This window comes from Cydia fagiglandana, chromosome 22 (genome assembly GCF_963556715.1).
Source record: "Cydia fagiglandana chromosome 22, ilCydFagi1.1, whole genome shotgun sequence".
Classification (NCBI taxonomy): Eukaryota; Metazoa; Arthropoda; class Insecta; order Lepidoptera; family Tortricidae; genus Cydia; species Cydia fagiglandana.
The window spans coordinates 9,100,578-9,121,215 of record NC_085953.1 but is presented as its reverse complement, the minus strand read 5'-3'; the positions used below and the strand labels follow the sequence as shown (position 1 = coordinate 9,121,215).

The 20,638-nt window shown below is 38.7% G+C and overlaps 2 protein-coding genes across 2 annotated transcripts in view; one reads left to right on the top strand and one right to left on the bottom strand.

The window, feature by feature from the left end:
- LOC134675666 (tyrosine-protein phosphatase 69D) overlaps positions 1–3,260 on the bottom strand; it is a 47,424-nt gene extending 44,164 nt beyond the window's left edge. The window contains exon 1 of the mRNA XM_063533996.1: positions 3,002–3,260. Coding sequence (XP_063390066.1) covers positions 3,002–3,083 — 82 coding nt within the window. The 5' untranslated portion in view covers positions 3,084–3,260. The remainder of the gene's footprint in view (positions 1–3,001) is intronic.
- A 466-nt stretch (positions 3,261–3,726) lies between these two features.
- The window catches only part of LOC134675458 (uncharacterized), a 51,832-nt gene continuing 34,920 nt past the window's right edge, over positions 3,727–20,638 (top strand). Inside the window, exons 1-5 of the mRNA XM_063533727.1 lie at positions 3,727–4,083; positions 13,936–14,077; positions 14,746–14,841; positions 15,389–15,560; positions 16,931–17,102. Of these exons, the coding sequence (XP_063389797.1) occupies positions 3,984–4,083; positions 13,936–14,077; positions 14,746–14,841; positions 15,389–15,560; positions 16,931–17,102 (682 nt within the window). The 5' untranslated portion in view covers positions 3,727–3,983. The remainder of the gene's footprint in view (positions 4,084–13,935; positions 14,078–14,745; positions 14,842–15,388; positions 15,561–16,930; positions 17,103–20,638) is intronic.

Sequence of the window (20,638 nt, the reverse complement as noted above, 5' to 3'; positions counted from 1 at the left end):
TCCGCACGCCGCTCCGTTCACACCACGGCGGCGTGTGGAGGGCGTCTTTCAACAGATCGAAAACAAGGTAAGTACAGTCACGCTCCGTGATTATGTCCCTTAGGGCTCTTGCTAAATTGGTAATTCTATAGCCTAAGTATGAATCAACCAATTTAGTTAGAACCCTAAATGGCGCAACAATTGCGGAGCGTACATTATTTTACTAAGATACCACCATCGGAGCAACCTAGTCAACTCACAGAAATACAAATGTATTATCAAAGTGGCTCAGGTATTTTTCAGCATTCTGCATAACAGTATTTTTCAACCTTTTTTATGACGCTACTCACTTAGTAGGAACACTAGGAAAGTAGGAACTATGTAAAAAATATTACTTGTATAGTAGAACCTCGATTATCGGAACGATGCTTGCTGTAGCCGAATTAAAAATTGACGATTACGTGTTTTATATTTCAAATTTTAAGGTTAATATGGACGTCAGATTTTAGTATACTGTCACAGAATAAATAATAGTACTACGAGTAGGTACAGAAGACTCACTCTCTAACAAAGCGCGTCTGTTACGATCAGGACAGATATGTCCGCTAGGTGGCGACAGCGCCACGCGCGGCTTATGGCTAGCCACCAAAATTGGTGTGGAACGGATGTACTTTTAGCCACCTGTAGCAAATCGACAAAATCGCCGAGTGAGCCACACCTGATAGTGTACTGTTTTTATGTAATAAGGTGTTGTATTTGTTTGATTTCATCCTAAAAACCCCAAATTTCTAGAACAGTAGTATCTAAGGCTACTTTTATCAATTCACCCTGAAATATCACAATTGCTTCTTTATGCTAAAGTTAGAATCAAATTATAGATAGATCGGCATAATTAATGTACTAATCACGGGACCTGTATTAATAATAAGGAAATATTAAATGTATTCATAGCTTTTGTGGTTTGAGTCAAGATTCTACATCACAGTGTATGATAGCAGTAGGTATATATTTATCTCAACTGATTTCAATGTAAATATCATCATCCTGCTATAGTTCGTTATTTTAGCATTAGAAAGAACTTGGAAGAAGGTAAGCAATCTTGACATGTCTTTTAATTGAAAAACGCTTTTTAAAAATCAGTAACTATTACTTATGAAAGCAGAAGAATATAAATGATCATATTAGATTCATAATTGTTACATATTTGACCCCGATCAGTTTATTGCAAAGGGAGGCAAAATACCCATATCACAAACAGCCGAACACTCTAGCCTAGAGTTAACCAATTTTGGAAAAAGAGGAGGTTATTTTACGTAGCACAGTACTCTTTAAAGTTTTTACTTGTAACTTGTAAGTTATAAATTTTTATATTATTAAGTCATAGTCAGTGGTTAATAACCATTTATCATTATCATATGTGTATTATATGAAGACAGAAAACAATGCATCATGTCATATTGGAAATTGCTGCCATGTTTTGATGTGTCAATCTGTTTCGAAGTCTAGATCATGTCTTAAAGTAATTTGAATCTTATTTCAAAGACATGTTATAAAATAAATCCATTGTTGGTAGGTGCCATTATTTCAATAGAGATATGTAAACTTCATTCCAATTGAATAATGCACAATAACAAACAAGTGATCAACCGGATTGTTTAGAAATATTTTATTATAGAGTTTGATCAAGCCAAAGAAAGGATACTTAGCATGAGGAATTTTGTACATTGACCCCTTTGTTTTTCTATCTTTTTTACATGCAATTAATTATATTGCTGTCCCGCTCCCACAGTGTCATTGACCGCTGGCATCATGGGCGGGACTGCAATATAAGCATGCATGCAATAGAGATAGGAAGAGGCAAGGTGGGTCAGTTTACAAAATTCCTCATGCTAATTGCTAAGTGTTCTTTCTTTATTTTATTATTATTATAGCCTTTATTGCTGGAACACATGGACAGCCATAGTCACGAACTGGAAAGGCCCAGACGATAAGCGCCGAAAAGGCAAACCAAACATGCGCTGGGAGGAAGACATGAAAAGAATTGCTGGTCCAAATTGGAAAAGAATAGCACAAGACCGTGAAAAATGGACATCTTTGGAAGAGGCCTTCACCTAACGGGTTCCTACAAATTAAATCAACAAAAATATATTAACAAACTTATGTATAACGAAAGGAAATAAAAGGCTTTGTATTTTATCTTATTTATTATTGCTGGAAGCTTTATTGCTCGAAATGTCTAGAAGAGTCCTGAAATTTGGGACCTTGAGGAACCGCCACCATACCTTTAATTAACATACATACCAAATTTTCCAAGATTTCGAGGTTAGTCCTAATCCGACTGTGCTACAAGCCAGTTTTTAATGAAAATTATAGTCAAGAGTAAAAAAATGTTTTTATGGATCCCTTTAGTATATTAAATGTTAAAGCAATAAGGTAACAATTACAAGCTAATAATTGGCCTTAATATTATTGTTAGTCTGGTAGCAATATAAAGTTGGAAGAAGAGTAGATAAATTAATAATTCCAACACTAAAATGTGTTTGTTTTTGTTAATATCGTGTGTTTTTCATATTAATGTTTTTTTTTCAATGGTCACATATGGGAAATTCTAGTATTTTCAATATTATGCATGAATGCAGGAACAAATCGAGCTAACCAGAGTTCGTTTATTCATCGAAATAAACTTCATAAATATTTCTTTACGAGGCTTAACTTTATATTTCGAATTAAGTACAAACGAATAGGGTTACAATAGACGCAAGAGCCGCGAACCGGCTTTTGGAAACCAAAATACTATATGTAATACAGCCCGGCACTATATCTTTGATCACTGGTGAATAATTAAGTATAACATCACATCCTGGCAAAACCTATCCTGTGTCATAATACATAAACAGGTAACAAAAAAAAAATGCGCGCCGCATAAGATAACACCTACTCTCTCGACACTAAGCAGCGGTAAAAGACCCCACAAAATAATTAAAGGTTCAATTAAAACAACGTAAAATAGTTAATTACTCACCCGAAACAGGATAGCAGAGCGCGATACACAAAACGTATACAGGAATCATGGAATACTTCCCGATCAAGAGAGCCATCGTCATGGCGGAAGCGACTGGTTTTCACAAACACTGCACGCAATCACGCTGTGTAAAAGACATTGCACGGTGGTTAGATCATTTTACAAAAAGTGTTACACCGTTATCACTCACTATTACTTTAATTAAAACAAAAACAAATTCACAAAGCGGCTGCACCCAAAGCCGAACTCTGCCGAACAAACAATCCGGTGCCTAATGTTGCCAGTGGAATGAACATTTTACATTTATTTCACTACCACTGTCAAATTTTTGAATAATTTTGTAAAAAATACATTATTCATCTGCAACAATCTTTATCTTATAATATATGTGGTTTATTAATGCAATGGATATTATAACATGTGATATTCATATTCAGATACATTAATTTTATGGATATTGATAGATTTGCACTAAGATTATGTCAAATTTAGACTTTGAAATAATAAATTGATATTTAATCAATGTACAGCTTGGCAAAAAAGAGTAGAAATTAAACAGTGGCAACACTGTACTGTCGTCCCGTTTGCTTATATAAATTGGTTTGAAAGGGACGACACTACAGTGTTGCCATTTTTTAATTTCTCCTCTTTTTTGCCAAGCTGTAGAACTTTGTTTGCAAGTGTTAGCACAGACAATATATTTTTCTTTTTTTATTAGTGATTTTGTTGCCACTCGCTTCCTTTGCCATGACAGCTCTAGTGAAGCTATAAATTAGAGATTACATGGCAACATTAATTGTTTATTGACAAGACTAATGACAGACGGCGGGGTCTCGACCGAAGGCAGCTTACCTTAATTTAAGGATTTTTTGACTTATTAAGTGGATTATTTCCATATTTATTCGTTATTTAAGTGAAAATGTGGATTATGGATGCCTTTTAACAGTTCACGCACGTTCCTGCGTGCATATAGTGCTATAAAATGTATATTCGGTGTATGTTAGGAGCCATTTTTATTATATTTATTTTGTGCGTTCATTGTGATAATGCAGCTAATTACAACGAAAGCAAGGAAATTTACGGTGAGTAAAGAGTAACGTTATCTTTATTTAGTGTTTTAAGTGTAGATTAGTGGTTGGGATTGGTGTTTATCGTCGCAGCGAGATGTTCACGCCTCTCCGGAACATCCGTATCTGTCAATCTCATCCCGTGTGCGAGGCTGAGTAATATTATTTGCAAATGTATTGCGTATTGCGCGGCTGGTTAATGAAATATTAATTAAACGACCTCTCCTGCCATCGTCGCGGCAGTGCGACCTTCAATGCTCTTAATTAAGCATGACTAAAATTGTTCTAACTGTAATAAATGAAAAACCCGACAAGTGCGAGTCGGACTCGCCCACCGAGGGTTACGTACTTTGTAGTATTTGTTGTTATAGCGGCAATAGAAATACATCATCTGTGAAATTTTCCACTGTCCAGCTATCACAGTTCATGAGATACACTTGGTGACAGACAGACAGACAGACAGTGGAGTCTTAGTCATTGGATATCCCGTTTTTGGGTATGGATCCCAAGAAAATTAACATTTAGAAATATTAAAATAAAATCTTTATATTTATTTTTTACATCACAAGATATTCTTATTGGGAAGGCTGGTCATATTATCAGTTCAACAAATTTAAAAGATAATTAACATCATAAGAAACACTATCAGCATGTAAACATAATTTAGATGCCTCAAAATTCCTGTACCAAGTAAAAACCCTGCTTTGAAGCTTGTGGGTTTGGTTTCTGATCCCATTCTTAAGACTTTTCTTTGTGTGATGATTACAGATATTTGTTCCTGAGTTATATATGCTTTGTGACTTTTTAACCTCGTAAGTTCCCGCGTATTTGTACAAGTACAAATTAAATTCGAGTTTTGAACTCTTATAGAAATGAAACAAAGTTCCAAATTCAAAAGCGCAAAAATTGACTTGGGTCTTATGAGGTTACGTATGTGTTTATCTGCACAAGTACAGTACAAGCTTTGCTTAGACTATATTATTATTCTCTTTATTCATCTTTCGTCTTAAGTTAGGTTAATTATAATATGAATATAAAAGTAAAATATAAAAAAACTTACAAAACAATAAAAAATACATATAAACACATTATAAAAAATCTAACCTAGGGTGCCCATTATTATTATTATGTTCGTCCTTTACATAATCTCGGGACCATGGGGCCCCGGACATTTGGAAGGCGTGCGTGGAGCCAAAGCCAACACGCAGAGGCCCCTTGTAAAAAGACAATTTACTCTAAAAGGTGATGTGACACCACCCGACGATTATCCCTTATTATTATATTGTTTGATACACTAGCAGCTGAAAGTTCGTTTTTTTTTAGCATTATAAAGAACTTGAAAGAAGATAAGCGATCTTGACATGTCTTTTGATTGAAAAACGATTTTTAAAAATCAGTAACTACTACTTATGAAAGCAGAAGAATATAAATGATCATATTAGATTCATAATTGTTACATATTTGCCGTAACTTATTTTTAAAATGTGTTTTTCACATAAAAGACACATCAAGATTGTTTACCTTATTTCTAATGCTAAAAAAACGAAGTGTAGGTTGAACTGTGTGCATTTTACATCTTACAACTAATTCTTCTAATCCTTGATAATTCAATCAGTATGCATTTCACTAGATACAATTATTTGCAGAAGTAGTAGTTGTTTACCCGGAAAGGGCAAAAGTCTAACTTATAATTTATCTTTTTGTATGTAGATATATGTCATACAATAAATAAATAACACTCTCTAACCTTAGTTTATAAGAACTCTGCAGAAATTTGCATGAAAATATTTATCAGATACTATAAAGCTTTCGTAAAAACTAGTGCCTACGCCAATTCTTGGGATTAGTTGTCAAGCGGACCTCTGGCTCCCATGAGCTCTGGCCGGGGTAATGCGAGGAAGAAGAAGACTGTATGTGGTATAATAATGAAATAATCTGAAGTAGCCTGATTATTCCTCAGTTTTACACCCAAAATTTTACCACACCAAATTGATCTGGAAACTGGGACTTACCTTTGCGTTTCTTTCTAATCCTAAAAATTAGGTATATATGTCATTACAGAATTTATCATGAATGAATTTATCAAAAAAACACTGCATCAAATGAAGAAGTCAAAACATGTTTATTGATACAAATATGTGCTACAACTGATAAACTAGGATTTGTCTGATAAAAATGGATCCTTGGTAGGTAAAGTCAAGTTCATAAGTATGTATATGTCGGCGGCCGATCGTAAGATCAGGCAGATCGTAATGTTCCTGTGTAATGTTTTGACGATAGTTACATTAAACCAAGATATAGGTAGGATAGGTTCGTTAGGTGGCTTCAGATGCCCGAAGGGCAAACTGCCCAGAAATAGGAGGCTTCGTCGACTCAGTCAAAGATTTTCACGATATGACTAGGAATTTCACGATATGCCTGATCTTACGATCGGCCGCCGACATATACATTTCTTCACCTTATTTCATTGCAATAAGGTGAAAAAATGTATACATATTTATGAACTCTATTGTACACATGAAGTACAACTAGTCAGTCTTATATTTATTGTTTATTTATGAACTAAATATCAGATAGCAAAAATACTCAAAAGTGAGATGAAATTAATTGCACAAAAGAATAACCTTGCTGTACAAAAAGCGGACTTAATGCCATAAGGTATTTTCTACCAATGAGATGTATAGAGTCCGTCTAAGATAACTTTCCTACAACTTGAGCAGAACAAAATGAGGGACTGTCATTATCAGAGGTCGGCGGGGGTGAGCTATTTGCTTTATAATATGACGTAATACATGTCAAATTATAAGGTAAATAGCTCACCCTGTCCGACCTTTGGTCATTATGAACATCATACTTTCATAGAAATTTGACATTAATGATAACACTGCTACACTTTGTCATTGCAAATGCTACGCAGAGTTAACTTGGTCCTACTTTAATTATTTTTGAGAATTTTAAATTATGTATAAAAAAAACCGGGCAAGTGCGAGTCGGACTCGCGCACGAAGGGTTCCGTACCATAAAGCAAAAAAAAAAGAACAAAATGCAAAAAGAAAACGGTCACCCATCCAAGTACTGATCACGCCCGACGTTGCTTAACTTTGGTCAAAAATCACGTTTGCTGTATGGGAGCCCCACTTAAATCGTTATTTTATTCTGTTTTTAGTATTTGTTGTTATAGCGGCAACAGAAATACATCATCTGTGAAAATTCCAACTGTCTAGCTATCACGGTTCATGAGATACAGCCTGGTGACAGACAGACGGACGGACGGACGGACAGCGAAGTCTTAGTAATAGGGTCCCGTTTTACCCTTTGGGTACGGAACCCTAAAAACGGCGAAGTGCGAGTCGGACTCGCCCACGAAGGGTTCCATACCATTACGCAAAAACGGCAAAAAATCATGTATGTTGTATGGGAGCCCCACTTAAATATTTATTTTTAGTACTTGTTGTTATAGCAGCAACAGAAATACATCTGTGAAAATTTCAACTGTCTAGCTACCACGGTTTATGAGTTACAGCCTGGTGACAGAGAGACAGACAGTGGATTCTTAGTAATAGGGTCCCGTTTTTACCCTTTGGATACGGAACCCTAAAAATACATTGAGTAAAGTATTCAAAACATTCATTAACACTAATTATCAGTGATAGAGTGATAAACAAAGTGATTATGATATTGTTATGGTATTTTAATCTGTGCCAAGTACCCATGTCATTAACCTCATTTACATTGGTATAACTTAACACCTTATTTTTTATGTTATTAGAAAAAGGTAAGCATTGCAAAGACATAGTTCGTTTTTTTAGCATTAGAAATAAGGTAAAAAATCTTGATGTGTCTTTTAATTGAAAAACACATTTTAAAAATATGTTACGGCAAATATGTAACAATTATGAATAGAATACGATCATTTATATTCTTCTGCTTTCATAAGTAATAGCTATTGATTTTTTAAAAAGCGTTTTTCAATTAAAAGACGTGTCAAGATCGCTTATCTTCTTTCAAGTTCTTTCTAATGCTAATAAAAACGAACTATAAGGTCAGGGCCCGTGTCTCAAAAGCTTGTAACTTTTACTACAAGTGGAAGTCCCTTTCTAACAAAAGCAGTCGAAAGTGACATCCGCTTGCATTACAAGTTGCAAGCTTTTGATAAACGGGCCCCAGTGGAGTGTGTTGCTGTTAGTAGATACCATTGTCCACACTGTTAACCGAAACCGGATTTTTTGCCGAAACCGAAACTGTAGGTCCAGTTTTGCTCTAGCTTCGAAGGTTCATTTGTTTTCGAACATGATTTTTATGCCGAAAAAGGTTTCGGAAAAAAAAGGAAAGGAAGGAGGGGAAAGGTTTGGAAGGCAAAAACCGAAATCGAGACTTCGATTGGACATTAGGCGGAGACAAATTTTTATGTCGATACCGAGACATTACTGGAATACGGTTTCGGCGCGGCCGAGACGCAGTTTTTTTGATCGAAACCGAACCTTTTGCCGAAATAAGATTTTTACGCCGATACAGAGGCATTACTGAAAAATGGTTTGGGCCCGATCGAGACGCAGAACCTTTGGCCGAAACGTGATTTTTACGCCGATACCAAGACATTACTGAAATACGGTTTCGGCGCGGCCGAAACGCAGTTCACGCAGTTGTTTTGGGCGAAACCGAACCTTTCGCCGTAACATGATTTTTCATACAGCTTCGTCGTTACGGTTGCATCTAGCAGAACGGTCACGCTTCTGTGCGAGCGTTTAAAAAAATAACGCCCTTAGTTTCATTTACTTACCGTGACGTAAATAAAATGATATCTCATCTCTAATAATATTCTAAATGCGAAAGTAGCTCCATCTGTCTGTGTATCTGTCCGTCTGTTAATACCTCTGGCATAAAGAAAAAAATACATAGAGTGCTCACTCCATACATCAGTTTTAGCACCAAAACGACTATTATTTTTGTAGTCGACATCTAGCGTCGAGCAGGGGAATTGCTCCAATGTTCTCCACCTAGTAAGTAAAGGTGTATTCCTATTCCTCCCCGCCAGCAGGCGTGTTTCACTCCGCGATTTCGTCGCTTTGCTACAGGTAGCTAAAAGTACATCCGTTCGGCCCCAATTTTGGGGTTTGCCATAAGCCGCGCGTGGCGCTGTCGCCACCTAGCGGCCATATCTGTGCTGATCGTAACAGACGCGTTTTGTTAGAGAGTGAGTCTTCTGTACTTAGTACTATTATTTATTCTGTGCCGCCAGGTACAGATGGAAATAGGCGCTTATATAAATCATTCCCATTTGCCCCGTCTCATATATGGGTTTCGTGGGGCGGGGACAAATGGTAATACACCTTAAATAAATGATCCGTGGGTCAAACAGACCCGAACTCCATATTCGCCCTATGGCGTTGTTTTTGGCCGGTCAACGACTTAGCACAATGGATTGTGCAACCATTGTCTCGACTCAATACTGACTTTGTTCTTAGCCTTCGTTAACTGGGTTATGGTGTTGTTTACCTCTTTGGCATTGGCCCTTGATAAATTTAAAAACCGGGCAAGTGCGAGTCGGACTCGCGCACGAAGGGTTCCGTACCATAATGAAAAAAAAAAAACAAAAAAAAAAGCAAAAAAAAAAAACGGTCACCCATCCAAGTACTGACCCCTCCCGACGTTGCTTAACTTTGGTCAAAAATCACGTTTGTTGTATGGGAGCCCCATTTAAATCTTTATTTTATTCTGTTTTTAGTATTTGTTGTTATAGCAGCAACAGAAATACATCATCTGTGAAAATTTCAACTGTCTGGCTATCACGGTTCGTGAGATACAGCCTGGTGACAGACGGACGGACGGACGGACGGACGGACGGACGGACAGCGAAGTCTTAGTAATAGGGTCCCGTTTTACCCTTTGGGTACGGAACCCTAATAAAGGCGAAACACAGCCTTTAAAATGCGAGTTCACAAATTAGGATGTGGGCGTTACCGCATAGGACATTCGTGGCGATGTCTCTGGGGATTCTATTACTATAGAGAGCAATGTTTTTTAGCCTATTTATAATTTTAGAGGGCCTACCGCGAACACCGAAGTTCACAAACTGTAGGCATCTTTTTCTTTTACCCCAATTAAGGAGTGTGACAGAGAAATATGTCCGCAATTTGCGAACTTTGGTGTTCGCGGTAGGCCCTCTGAGTGATAAAGGAAGACGCGACAAAAATACCTAATCTTGCCAGGGACCACCAACGGTTGGAAGTTACTACCTATGACGAATCAAATCAATAAAATACTGTTTGGTTTATTACTTTAGGTTTTTCAGGGACCACCGGTTAATAACCACTGGGTGTAGAAATACCTATAGTAAAGAGAGGATGAAAACGACGCTCATGTTAGATGGCTCATAATGCTTTTGCTTGCTATTGTAGGGCTCAAACCAACGTGCTCGCCGAGTCGTAAATGATCAAAGTTGACATCTCGCTCCCACTCGCAATCGCTGGCGATGCGTGTTGCGTTTTCTCTCTTTTATTTTATTGCCAAATCGGCAAGTTAGTTTTGTCCTCACAATAGTCACAATAGCGGATAACTTTATCCGCGGGCGCATAGATTATGAAATAATTAAAAGCGTTCATTGTTTTTCACCACACCAGCTCGGAAAGGCTTACTTTGCACTTCAAAAACTGATAGCAAAGTTGCATTTTATTCACATGTGGCAAAGTAAACAAATGCAAATTTTGAGTTGTTTTCTTTTATTTGCTGGTAGGATTTACTTTTAAATGATGATTGTGGATGATAAATATTTAATGACATTCATTTGGATTTGATTGGGTTTGATTTTGTTTGGTATTTCACATTTAATATTTGCTTAGGGTTGGTGTGGTGAAAAATTTTGTGTTTCACTCGGGGGCAAATTTTGTTTAACCCTCGTGCTTTGAAACCCTCGCAACGCTCAAGATTCCATCTTTCGGATTTTGAATTCTTTCGCTTGCTCGGGTATCAATATTAGCACGAGCGGTTAAACAACAACTTTGCCCCCTTGTAAAACAAATAACTATTACATTTTAATTTTAAGTGCGTAATTCCTTTCCATTGATCACTAATCTGACATAATTGTGTGTATCATTGGCCAGTAAAGTTTTATGCGTCTAATGCCTTGCTGCCACGAAACGCAAGCTATTAAGGATCCATAGTTTACATTACGGAGACCAGTTTCCTTAGGCGGTTCGTACTTTTTAGGGTTCCGTACCCAAAGGGTAAAACGGGACCCTATTACTAAGACTTCGCTGTCCGTCCGTCCGTCCGTCCGTCTGTCACCAGGCTGTATCTCACGAACCGTGATAGCTAGACAGTTGAAATTTTCACAGATGATGTATTTCTGTTGCCGCTATAACAACAAATAGTAAAAACAGAATAAAATAAAGATTTAAGTGAGGCTCCCATACAACAAACGTGATTTTTGACCAAAGTTAAGCAACGTCGGGCGTGGTCAGTACTTGGATGGGTGACCGTTTTCTTTTTGCATTTTTTTCCGTTTTTGTTTTGCTTTATGGTACGGAACCCTTCGTGCGCGAGTCCGACTCGCACTTGCCCGGTTTTTTTTGACTGACCTAACTGGTGCGAGCCAGGGTACGAACGAATCACAACCTCCTTACCCCTCGGATACCTACATATCGCTGGCCCAATATTACAGGGCTTTATGTTACATTTTAAAGATAGTTGAAATTCAACTTAATGTCACTCTGACAATGTTCGAATTTCAGTTAGATAAAAGTGAAACATAGAACCCTGTAATATTGGGCCAGCGATATGTGTTAGTCCAGGGCTCTCCAAAGCCCGGCCCGCGGGCCAAATCCGGCCCGAGACGCGTTCCGATCCGGCCCGCCGACACCCATAGCGTCCGGCCTGCGGGAGCCAGGCTCCAGGGGTTCAGCCCTAACAGCAGCAACCAGATACGACCCACCCCCACCCCAGCGCTGACTGTGACCCGCGCGAAAGTTTCTGAGGCGCTATATGGCCCTCAGGTAAAAAAGTTTGAAGACCCCTGTGTTAGTCGAGTAAACACATATAATTGTAACATGGAGTTGAAGTACTTATAGCAATTAACTGGCTATTAATAGAGCTTATGTAAATGGAATAAGGTATACAATGGTGCTTGCAGTACGCAAACTAGAACGCGTAACCCACTCCCTGAACTTATATAGGGCGCTGCGCTTGCAACTTTCCGAGATCACATCGAAAGAGGGCCTATTTATTTACAAAACATTTTGTCAACCTCCAGTATAACGCGACCCCTACACTAGTAGCGACGACTTCAAATACATGTATACATTTTTCGCCTTATTACAAAGGAGTAAGGCGCAGAAGTGTCAACATATTTGACGTAAACTACACAATCGGAGCTCAAATTGATACTGGTTACACTAACGAAGTGGTGACTGAGAGCTCAGTTGACACGCTTAGCAAGTTGGTTTGACCCAGTTTAGGATGGCAACATTTATAATGATATCATAAAAGGAAGGATTATGCGGTTGCATAAACTGCAATTTCATGTTTGACAAGACTCGCAAGACATGTCGAGCGTAAGAGTTTTTTGTGCCATCTTTGACGTTAAATGAGTATTCGTAAACCTTATTGTAAAGAGAATAAAGTCTACCCATGGGCAGTTGATGGTGTCTGAGTTTCTCGGAACGTACCTATGTACGAAATGTCTTTGATATTTCATCTTTGACATTGTGTGATTTTATGATTTGCTATTAGAAATATTTTGACATGAATAATATTTTGTGATATATTTACGAGTATATACCATTGTATATAACTACTGTTTAATTGTAATTTAATTATTTATTTTGTATCCGACGATCGCTACACGATAAGTAATTGCTTCTGTATTCTTTTACATTAACTATGAAAAATGTATTGAGAGATCAATAAACTAAACTAAACTATTATTTACCAGTGCCTCTTGGCGAAGGAAAACGTCATGAGGAATTCCCTAATCGGGGTCGGGCTAGCATTGGGACCCCTCTTTCGACAGGAAATCTTTTTTAGGGTTCCGTACTCAAAGGGTAAATACTGGACCATTTACGGGGCAATTAATAAATTCTCTTAAACCTCGTCGGTATTACGAACACAAGAAACCAGATTCGAAACATACAGAAACCGAATGAAAGCATCGTTCTCAAGTTAAAATGCCGTTACCACCGACCACTCCGACCAGCCTTTTTGTTTTATTAATATAGATAAGTCTGGGTCAAAAGCTTTTAGGTAAATCTCGTCACGTGACGTTACGACTGAGTCATCACATTACATATGCATCGAATACGAAAACTATTCAAATTTGAATCTTAACACATACGTTTTAAGTCGAAAGTGAGTCTAATTAGTCTTGATCCACTTTCAAGGGTCAACTGAGGCATAAAGAGGAAAACTGCAAGGTTTATTCTGACCACAAATGTGTTCAAGTTTAAATATTGGCCATTTCGTAAAAAAATTTAGCGAGTGCAATATCTTGCACTCAGAAAGGAGGTTTATTATGAAATCAAACATGTTGGTTTGATGTATGTAATAAATGTTTTACGAATGTTACGTTACCCTAAAAAATTGCATTCAATTGTCTATCAAATTATTAACCGTACAAAATGGCTACAAGAGGACGCACCATACATTGTGACTCGTTTTCATCGCTCCTGGGTATATATTTTCTACTAAAGTTCCACCACTTCCGTCTGTCCGTATATATTAACCTTTTGTCAGTAGTTCGGAACTGTCAAAATTTTGTTCTAACTGACAGCCCGATACCGTCCGGCGGACTGTTAATCAGTGGCCCCCTTTAGAAGAAACCTACTATAGGTTATTCTATTAACGTCAGAATTAACGAGCCTTCCATTCTTCCAGTTCCGTCCGCGCCACAGAACCTAACCGCGAAGGCAGTGACATCCGAGGACATCCACCTCTTCTGGGCCCCGCCGAGTAACTTCACCCGCCACCCCGAGCCGAAGAGAGAGCTACAGGGAGACCAGCCCGCGCAGTTCGACTGGTACGACGACCGGTCTGGCCTAGTGGGTAGTGACCCTGCCTGCGAAGCCGGTGGTCCTGGGTTCGAATCCCAGTAAGAGCATTTATTTGTGTGATGAACACTAATATTTGTTTCTGAGTCATGGGTGTTTTCTATGAATATAAGTATGTATTTATCTATATGAGTATATATATCGTCGCCTAGCACCCATAGTACAAGCTTTGCTTAGTTTGGGGCTAGGTTGATCTGTGTAAGATGTCCCCAATATTTATTTATTTATTATGAAGTGTGGGGCGTTCCGGGGTGTAATAACAACACATGAGTGGAGTAAAGAATGAATAAAAACAAAACTTATTTCATGGCGATCCTGGCAGGGTCGCCGTGAAGTGTGGGGAATTCGCAGAGATACCTAACAACCTACTTGCCATACCTACAATAGGTCCATATCCTCCTAAGGCCCAGCCATACAAATGAAAAATTTGCCCCAGAAATTTAAACCTTTAAAGTAAGATATAGAGTTGATTTTGCGTTGTTTAAAACTGAACGAAACAAAGAAAAAGTGACTTTGTTCCAATGGAATATGATTTAAATTTCATTGAACTGAATAAGTACTATAAGTAGGACCTTGGGCCTTAGCAGGATATAATAAAATAAAAAGAAATATGAAAAATAAACGAATCTTATTTCAGGTACAAGAAGGATCAGCTCAAGTACAACGATGAATTCTCTTCGTCGGACATTTTGAACGGCATGAGGAAGCGGGATTTGCGCTCGCATAGGCATAGGTATGGTTTGTATTTGTATGTCTTTAGTCATCACGGAATAATTAACAACAGCAGCTTTAAAGCAATATAATATCCCATATTAAATTCAAAGTTCGTTGTCTTCGAGATATTTAGTTTAGACACTGTTTAAAAAAATTAAAAATAAGTATTCATTTCTTTCATAATCCGGTAAACAAAAATGGAGATAAAAGATTGAAGAACCGATAGCCGTTCGTCTTATAATTCTATCTGTAGTGCAAAAGTAGGAGATACGATTCAAAACTTGTCATAAATCGATGAAAACCTCGAGTAGCCCCTTAAGACTGCGGTGTGTGAGGCTGCGTTGCGAGGGGTGTGTTTTTAAGTACCAATAGAATTACAGCACGCTGAGTGAGGAAAGGATTCCATTGGTTCATAACAAACAACACCGAAACGCATCCTCGTATATCTCTGGTCGATTGGCATTTGTCGATATACGATTGTCATCTTGGGTAGGCCACCTGAACTCGCGACAATGATAGCACTATCTCTATACCATATTTCTAGCAAACAAATTTCATATTTGTAGGAAGCGTCGCCAAGATAACGCCACAGAGCACAACATTCACGCCGAGCACTCGGACGGTATGGACACGCATCTCGACATAGAGGTCGTAAAGAAGTCGTTCACACCGGCGTACCCGCATAAGGACGCGACGCAAATCGCCTATGTCCTCTATTACGAACAGGGACAGCCTAAGGTATGTATACTTTGAACTCGACCTGAATAGGGGGTATTACTGCAATGTTCTGCCGCCAGAGTGTAGCACTAGCACATATTGTGAACCTTAGAAGAGCTGCTGGACCGCCCCAGGAGTCAAGACACGTCTGTGATCGATGCGGCAAGAAATGCCGATCGGCCATTGGTCTACAGCAGCGGTCGGCAACCTTTTAGCAGCCAAGGGCCACATAGTAGTTAACGAAGATGACGCGGGCCGCAGTTTGGTAATATTTGTGACTTTAGCAGACATTGTCGTTCGTCAGTATTACAAACAAAATAGCCAGGGAGGCTCGCGGGTCGCAAGCGAGAGGTCGGTGGGCCGCATGCGGCCCGCGAGCTGCGGGTTGCCGACCGCTGGTCTACCAATCATCGCAGTCGATGTAGGCTGTAGACTACCTCCTCAAAATACCTTCTTTAGTCGCCGCAACTATCATCTGCAAAAATGCTGTGGCCAATGATGATAGATGAACTTTATACATACTGATTACTGTGCCTTAAACAGTTTTTTGACGAGTTTTGGAATTGGGAGTTGGAAGGGGTAGACCTCGGCGGACTTTCTCTGATCATATCGGGGAAATCCTGAAGAAAGGCCAGGTCAAGGGCACCCTAAACCGGCGAGCGTGTATGAGGAATGTTATGAATGTGACGGAAGCGAAAGAGGTATGTCAGGATCGTAGCAAGTGGAAATCCGTGGTCTCTGCCTACCCCTCCGGGAAATAGGCGTGAATAAGAAAATCTTGTACACTTTTTAATAATGGCCACCGACCACACTAGCATCTCCCAAGCGTCAGCGTCTAGTTAACTCTATGGAAAATGGGGTCGGTTATGGCGCCATCGCTCGAAAAGATTGCACCATACCTTTGGCCTAGTGTCGAGTAGATGGCGTTAATATTAATATTTAACAAGTTCACACATATCAGTGAAAGAATAAGGATCAAAGTCAAATGGCGTTCTAACAGTTTTAATTTTCTGTCGAAAAATGGCAGTAAATTTACAGTGGTTACATAATTTACTTTGACAATTCGCCTCTATACACTCTTTTCTCTTTGCTATCGATAAGCACTTGTAGGCATTTTTTGCATATCCTTGTTGACAGCGGGTTTTATTGTCCCGACGCTCAGTTTGTGATGGCCCTACAATAGTGTGGGGTTGTTCTAACCTCCTAAGGCCCAGCCATACAAATGAAAGATCCAAAATTTGCCGCTGAAATTTAAACCTACAGTGTAGGAAATAGAGTGGACATTTCGTTGTTGGAAAATTGAACGAAACAAAGCAAAAGCGACTCTGTCCCAATTGAATAGGATTTAAATTTCATCGAACTGAAGAGGTACTACAACTATTTTTCTTCAGGTCGACGCGGCGCCGGTGATTGGAATCCCTAGCTCGGCCGATGTGAAGAAGATGAACTATTTCTCTAGCGATCTGACGATGGCGGATTATTCGAAGGCTACTAGAAATCTGACGCTGCTCAATACGGCTGGGAAGCTGACGAAAGTCGTCGGGTTTAAGTTGAGGAATTTAAGTAAGTATTAGCTTTAATAATTATACCTATTACAAAGTAAGAAACACCACGCTGCGCTCCAAAACCCTCATTGCTGACGTAGGCGAGAAAACCGCTAGGCTCAAATGGGACTGGGCCGGTCACGTCTACCGCATGCATCCCGAGAGGTGGGCTAGCTTAGCCACCAAGTGGATGCCGGTAGAGGGACGTGGACGCGGCAGGCCCAAACGGAGATGGCGGGATGACCTGGACAGCTTCCTGAACAACTGGTCGGAGGAAGCATCAAATCGGAAATCGTGGAAATTAAGGGGAGAGGCCTTTGCCCAGCAGTGGGACACTCAAATCGGCTAGGAAAAAAAAATATTACAAAATAAAAGATTGTATCAATATACCTACGTCTGACTGCCTTTTAAAATTAATAATTTTCTGGAATAAAATAAATAATTCAATTTCGAATACGGTAATGTTATTCCAATGAGGCAGCAGAATCAGTTAAAATTATTCGGAGCTTGCGCCCATCCTGTAAAAACCACCATCAAAATTAACTTGGTCAACATCTTTCGGGTTATTGGTGCCCATTCTGTATTAGTGATCTAATTTTCATGTGATTATCATTACACTCATGAATATACAAATCTTTATTTTCAAAGTCACAAACATTATTGGTAGCTTTATTCAAAGTCAATCTTAAAATCTACTTAACAATTTACATATATAATATTTTAAACTTTCGCGTTTTGAGCACATATTAACTCACATTATAGACGGGTCTACCAAACCCAAACTTTTCCATACACTTTTCGTCGGGTAGATGCACAAATCTCTGTTTTGACATTTTGCTGGGACATCAGTCAGCCGCGACCACGACCAGTGAAACCTGTGTCGAAACGTCGGTAAATCAAGGTAATTGAATATAATTCGCGTTAGACCCGTCTATAATGTAAGTTAATTTACATATACCCTAAAATAAATGTCCTAACATAAAATCTAAACACATTACTAATATAAATTCATTCATGAATTAAAAGTCACTTTACACAGAATATTTACATTATTTGCAACCACGATGTACCGCGAGGAAGTTACTCAAGTTACGCATTGAATGTCGGCGTTCTCAATCCTCTTTGATGTTCTCGTGCATAATGATCGTTTTACTTAATCCGACGCCTTGCTTTCACATTTACGTTATTCACTATTGCATGCCACGTCGTATATGAGGCGAAGCTACATAGCTCATATCCTCATGTTGTATTCTGTACAACAAACAAAACGATTCAAATACTTAACGAAGATTATCGTAACAAATAATAATGTTGTTCCGATAGTCGTGTCAGCGAACGGTCTCATAGCGAAGAGTCTCGAGCAACACCTAGAGATACTCTCGCTGGGTGGTTGGATCAAGGGTCAGATGCAGAAGGCGGTAATTTTGGACACGGCGCGTATAGTACGTCGGTTCCTCTCTCTGCGGCCCTGACCACCGGCAGCTTGGGCCCTGCCACGCTGTCGGCGGCACCCTAGGTTAAAGTTTTTTATAATGTGTTTATAAGTATTTTTTTTGTATTTTACTTTTATATTCATGTTATAAACAACCTACGCAAAAAATAAATAAAGAGAATATTAAATAACGATCGTTTCGCTACATCGATTACGAGGCGAAACTTGTAATCTAATAGACTTACAAGTCTTACAACCATAGACTAGGAATCCTTTAGACCGAGCATAGTCGCGCTACCCCCCTGCCACGCATACGGTAATTTTACTCCATGTTCGAGTCGAAAGTGTCTTTGTGTGACGTCCGTGTCTTTGGGGTCATCCATTAATTACGTCACACGAATTTCTAGGTTTTTTGACCCCGCCCCCTTTTTGACGTCACATTTTTACTACAAAATCGCCAAATCGAATTAAGTACCTAAGTATTATTAATATTTTATCAAAATATTTTTGACGATATAAATATTAGTAATTTTATAACCCAAAACTGCTTAGGAAAGAAAATTAAACGAATAAAAACGATTACCTATCGTTTTAAAAACTTGTTATTTAAATGTACAGCGAATAAAATAATTTAAATAAATTTTCGGTTACTCATGACGTTAAAGTGACGTCACAAAGTTTGTGTTTCCCCCCTCCCCCATGTCACAATATGTCACATTTTCTTGACCCCCTCCCTCCCCCTAAACGTGTGATGTAATTAATGGATGACCCCTTTGAACGGACCAATCACGGCACGGGATTTCGCTCACCTCGTCCCGCGCACCCCCGCATTTTTGGCATCATCGGTTGCATGAAATAATTGCTCTAAACTCGGTCTAGAGGATTCCTTGTCTATGCTTACAACAAACAACGGTTGAAAAACTTAACCAGATTAACGTAAAATGACCGTTTGCGTAATCCGACGAATTGCTTCCACATTTCAGTAATTTATTATTGCACGGTACATTAGAGGTGTGGCGGAGCTTGTTATTTATCCTCCTAAGGCCCAGCCATACAAATGAAAAACCCAAAATTTGCCACTGAAATTTGAACCTATAGTGCAGGGAACAAAGTTGATTTTTAATTGTTAGAAAATTTAACAAAGCAAAAGAAATGCAACTCTGTTCCAATTAAATATGGTTTAAATTTCATCGAACTAAAGAGGTACTATAGGTAGGACCTTGGGCTTTAGGAGGTTATAACAGAAATTTAGTATATTACAAAAATTAACGTATATATATGTAATTAAGATCTTTTTAATCTGTCGATCACTCTTAATAACGTTCGTGCTCTTATTTAAAAATAATTGTGTCACAGAACAAATAATAGTAAGGTACTTGCACCTAATAAGGCCCAGTTTTAAAGCTTGCTCAATTTCAAAATTTCATACTTTTATAAGTGTAAATGAGGTTAAATTTCCCATGTTTGGTTAGTACCATAGACAAAATTGCAAGTTCATATCAACAATGAAAAAAAAAAAAATTAAAAGTGGGCCTTATTAGGCGCAAGTACCTTACTAGGTACAGAAGACTCACTCTCTAACAAAACGCGTCTGTTAGGATCAGGACAGATATGGCCGCTAGGTGGCGACAGCGCCACGCGCGGCTGATGGCTAGCCACCAAAATTGGTGTGGAACGGATGTACTTTCAGCTACCTGTAGCAAAGTGACGAAATCGCGGAGTGAGCCACGCCTGCTTGTGTATACAAGAGCAAATACTCTTTCAGCCTACATCCAGGCAATCTGCTTGAATACCAATATACTATTCATAAAATTTATTCAGCGCTGAAATCTTCTGTCCAGAAATGTACCTACACAAATCAAAAGCCTTAATTGCAACAACCTTAATTAGTACGATTGTGAACTAGGGTATCGGTCTTATATCAAAAATACCAACTGTTTAACGCTTTATCTTATAAAATACATATGTATATTAGTCTGTTAGGTATTTGTAATATGGGCCTTGTTGCCTGAATTAAATTTCTAAATAAATAAGCACATACATCACTCAAATGCCAAGGTCCCGGGCGCAAGCGAGCAATGTAAACCTTGCTTGAAAGTGTGACAGTTACTTTTGACAGCGTC